The following is a 4,517-nucleotide window of genomic DNA, read 5'->3' as shown; positions in this document are numbered from 1 at the left end:
CACATCTCTGCTCCCCCACATGTATGTATGTATGTACATGTTTGCTTAATAGAAGCTAGAACTGTAAATTTCTGTGAATCCATTCTATGATTCCAAGTGAAAAATGTCTCAGTATTTAGGGGGGAAAATCCTGGTATTTCTGTCTTTGAGGATGAGACTATTAGGAGGTAAGTATTGAACAGACATCTCCTTCCTTTTCTTTCATGTTGGTTTTGAATGCAATAACATTAGTAGAGTCTACGCTTGAGTTCTCTGTCTCTAGCAATGTTCACTGAGAGTGATCTAGACAACACCAAAGCCCTACAACTTGGACCTACTCCACCTTGTTTGCATGGCCTTTTTCTATAAGGGGCTCAAGTTCAAGTTCAGCTTGGTGAGAGGGAGTTGACTTGGTTGACCCAGAACTCAGGGTAGTCTGTTCCATCTAAATGCCAAGTCCTTGGTGTGGAATGAAGAAGCCTTCTCCAGAAATACTGGAGATTCTAGAATAATAGATTTTCATCTAGAAGAGGTACTCAAGGAAAACAAGAAACTTCTAAAGGCAGATTTGTGAAACAGTTTGAACCTTCTGAGTTGTACTTCACTGTAGGCCCCAATGGAGGGGCCTCAAGCTATTCTACCAGCAGTTGGGACTCCTCCCATCTCCTTTTCCTTCTAAGGAAATTTAAAGCCTGGAGGAGGAAGATAGGGCTCTACAGTTTTCTGGAGACTCAGCTTGAGTTGAAGGATGCTGGCACCAGGGTCAGTTTTCTGGACCTCCTAACCCGCAAGGAGAGGACTAAAGGGCATCGAGGCTGGGCTGGGCATCTTCACACAGACCAGGCTCCTTTATTCTTGGGACCCAGGGTTCCCACAGCTTCTTCAGCTAGCCAGGCTTGATTTTGCCAGACTTGCTCAGATCTCAGAAAAGTGGGGAAGATGAGTTTTTTTTTCAAATGGCATATCTCTCCCTTCCTGCTTCCCTCCCTCCTCCTTCCCTTTCTCTATCTCCCTCCCCCCTCTATCTCTTCCCCCTCTTTCTCCCCCCCCATTCTCTTTCCTTCGCTCCCTCACATCTTGGTGAGTCTCTTTCCACCCTTAAAGGGAAATCCAGACCTCCTCTCCCTTTTACAGGCAATATCTAGAGTCTCCATTTCTCATCCAGGTCCCGATGTTGCATGATCTGTTCTGGACTCCAGATCGCACGTAGTCGACTTCCAAGTTCATGTCCCCAGCCCCCTCACTTTGGGGCCTCCGATGCTTTCTAGAGGGGTTGGTAGTGGTGGCAGTAGCCGAGGTCCCTGGGGAAAGGGGCATCTCAGACACCTCTCTGGGCTCCAGAGCCGCTTAAAAACAATGCATCCGAGACAAGAGGGACATCTGGAACGAACTAAGGGTGCTAGTACCCGAACTCAAAGCAAGAAAGGGTTGCCCAAAGTATCCCTAACCCCCCATTCCCCAGTTTCCTGTGACTGGCGCATTCCCGGGTTCTCCTTGGAGGCCAGGAGTGGCCTACCAGCCCCAGCCCCACCCCCAACCCCCACCCCACCCCAACCCCAGGAGATGGACACTTTATTGGGAGAGCTTTTTATTCTCTCGTTAAACCTGCCAAAGCGCAGGAGACAGAGAGCCAGAGAGAGAGAGAGAGAGAGAGAGAGAGAGAGAGAGAGAGAGAGAAAGAGAGGCGGGGAAGAGAGGGAGGGGGGAGAGAGGAGTAAACGGGGGGGGGCGGGTGGGTGGGGCCGGACTCCCGGTCCCCCTCTCCCTCTGTCCCCCTCTCCCTCCGTCCCCCTTCCCACTGCAATTTCTACCGGGAGGATTTTACGAGCGTCTCTTCCCCCCCCCCCCCCCGCCCCAGGCCGCAGCCAATCAGCGCGCGTGGCCGGGCCCTGCGTCTTTTGCGTCAGGACGGCCCCGGCTGGGCGAATGCAGGCGCCGAGCGAGCAGCGAGCGATTTAAAGCGCATAGGATTCCCTGGGCCTGGGTGGGGAGAGCTAGCTGGGTGCCCCCTCCATCCCCCACCCCCAGCGCCCCATGAGCCGACCCTCGGCCCCATGGAGCCCGGCAATTATGCCACCTTGGATGGGACCAAGGACATCGAAGGATTGCTGGGAGCAGGAGGTCGGAATCTAGTCGCCCACTCCCCACTGAGCAGCCATCCGGCGGCGCCGACGCTGATGCCGGCTGTCAACTATGCCCCCTTGGATCTGCCCGGCTCTGCAGAGCCGCCGAAGCAGTGCCACCCATGCCCCGGGGTACCTCAGGGGGCATCCCCAGCTCCCGTGCCTTATGGCTACTTTGGAGGCGGGTACTACTCCTGCCGAGTGTCCCGGAGCTCGCTGAAACCCTGTGCCCAGACGGCCACCCTGGCTGCCTACCCCACGGAGACTCCTGCGGCTGGGGAGGAGTACCCCAGCCGCCCCACCGAGTTTGCCTTCTATCCGGGGTACCCCGGACCCTACCAGCCTATGGCCAGTTACCTGGATGTGTCGGTGGTGCAGACCCTGGGCGCCCCTGGGGAGCCCCGCCACGACTCCCTGCTGCCCGTGGACAGTTACCAGCCTTGGGCCTTGGCCGGTGGCTGGAACAGCCAGATGTGTTGCCAGGGTGAACAGAATCCACCGGGGCCCTTTTGGAAGGCGGCATTTTCAGGTAACTTCCAACACCCTGGGTCCTCATGGCTCTGAGCGTGGGCTACGTGGGCTACGCTGGCACTTGCCTGGGAGGAGGAGGGAGACTTGGGGCTGGTAAGGAGGAGCTTGGTGCTCTTCCGTTGCCTATTAGAACTCCGAAGGAGGGTCCAGGCATCTGGAGGGCCCGTATGGAGGCCCCAGAGGGTCAGTGCGAGGGACCTGAACTGGGTGCTGCCTGAAGCCTCAAGGCGGTCAGCCTCCCTCAACTTCCCCCAGGAGGCCCTGGGACCAGCCTTTCAATATGTTGGAGAGCTTTGGACTTCTTTGTGGTTGATTTCAGCCAGATTATTCCCTATGCAGCACGATCCCAGTCTGATTCGACACAATCAAACAATTCAGTGAGTGTGAGGGTAGGGGTGGAATGGAGGCATTGGGTCTTCTCTTGAGAATAAGACCTTTTACTCTCTCTTAGGTGAGCAAAGGGTAGGCTTTCCCACAGATCAGGTGTATGCATTGGGGTGGGTGAATTAAATACATGTTTGTGTGTTCGTAGTGGAAGGAGAAAAATATTTCCTCCTGTGCAGAATCTGCCTGGAGAATCTGCAGGAGCGGTGGAGAATCTGAAAATGGGTGGACATATGTGATCGCGGGCAAAGGCCTGGCAGAGTGAGGTGGGTGTGCTTGCACACTCCCGGGCATGAAGGCAGTGAGGTGATGGGTGAGGATGACCTGCAGGAGCTGACCAATAATGGAGCACTAGCTGGAAGCAGAGGTGTCTCCTGTGTTTGGGGGGGAAGCAGGGGACGTACAAATACACATGCGCCTGCCCGGAGGGTGAACTGGATTCGCCTGCAGGATGACGTAGCCTCCGGTTTCGCAGGGCCTGGGTCTACACTTATGTTTGCGCTCCTTGGAGATCTGAGCAGTTCCTTGTCCTCTCTTCTTCTCCCGCCATGCAGACTCCAGCGCGCAGCACCCTTCCGACGGCTGCGCCTTCCGCCGTGGCCGTAAGAAACGCATTCCCTACAGTAAGGGGCAGCTGCGGGAGCTTGAACGTGAGTATGCGGCCAACAAGTTCATCACCAAGGACAAGAGGCGCAAGATCTCGGCGACCACCAGCCTTTCAGAACGCCAGATTACCATCTGGTTTCAGAACCGCCGGGTTAAGGAGAAGAAAGTTCTGGCCAAGGTCAAGACCAGCGCTACACCGTGAGGGATCTCTCTGGCTGGGTGGGGGACAGGGGAAATGTTTGTGCGTGAAGGTCCTCGGGGATCAGGAACTTGTCAGAGCCAGGCCTGGCGAGGAACTCCGCTGAGAAGGCCCCCCCCCCCCAGGAGAGCACACCATGGCAGGCCACTGGTTCCTGGACAGTGCATCAGGGGCCATCTGGATACCCCTATACGTGCCAGGAGAGTGAAACCAGGAGTTGCGTTCCATTCCACCAGGGTTCCCCAAAACCCATCCCAATCATAATCATTCATCCTAACAGTGGTGATTATCACGATAACCAGTACTAGTTGCCATGATAATTAGTCTCATTTTCTATCTAGAGCTCTGTAGAGCACTTTAGAAATGCTTTCATGAATTGAGCTGATTGTGAATAAACTTGGAAGGAGATCTTTTTGCAGGGCAGCTTCCTCTCAAGACCCCTCTCTCTCTGCTTCCATTTACACTTTGCCCTTCCAGTTCCAGTGATGGGGTGGGGGACTGGAGAGAGGAGAAAAGGCAGATTCCTCTGAGGAACTATGATGCCCATTTAGCATTTTTCTAGGATGACAGTTGGGAAGGACAGACAATGCTAATGGATGCCTTTCTGTCTTCCCGGCTCTTTCCCACCCTCCCTTCCTGTCCACCTCTTAGGTTGTACCCCTTTCCCCATGCAGCCCTGATCCCTAATTACTAGA

At 54.8% G+C, this 4,517-nt stretch overlaps 1 protein-coding gene across 1 annotated transcript; it reads left to right on the top strand.

Moving 5' to 3' along the window:
• The first annotated feature begins 1,898 nt into the window (after window positions 1-1,898).
• On the top strand, window positions 1,899-4,230 carry Hoxb13 (homeobox B13). The gene is made up of 2 exons (XM_070028277.1): window positions 1,899-2,631; window positions 3,572-4,230. Exons 1-2 carry the CDS (start codon window positions 2,034-2,036, stop codon window positions 3,823-3,825), a joined length of 852 nt encoding a protein of 283 aa, XP_069884378.1. The 5' UTR covers window positions 1,899-2,033; the 3' UTR covers window positions 3,826-4,230.
• Window positions 4,231-4,517: the final 287 nt, after the last annotated feature.

The sequence above is a fragment of the Dipodomys merriami genome, unplaced genomic scaffold (assembly GCF_024711535.1).
Source record: "Dipodomys merriami isolate MVZ:Mamm:240054 unplaced genomic scaffold, mDipMer1.0.p SCAF_19, whole genome shotgun sequence".
Classification (NCBI taxonomy): domain Eukaryota; kingdom Metazoa; phylum Chordata; class Mammalia; order Rodentia; family Heteromyidae; genus Dipodomys; species Dipodomys merriami.
Note: the sequence above shows the minus strand (reverse complement) of the source record. Positions and strands in the feature narration are given on the sequence as shown.

What these genes read in the sequence shown, in the direction of transcription:
- Hoxb13 (XM_070028277.1), top strand. Translation starts at nt 2,034, where the DNA reads ATGGAGCCCGGCAATTATGCCACCTTGGATGGGACCAAGGACATCGAA. An exon ending in TTGGAAGGCGGCATTTTCAG is followed by an intron (nt 2,632 to 3,571) that starts GTAACTTCCAAC and finishes CCCGCCATGCAG; the next exon opens with ACTCCAGCGCGCAGCACCCT.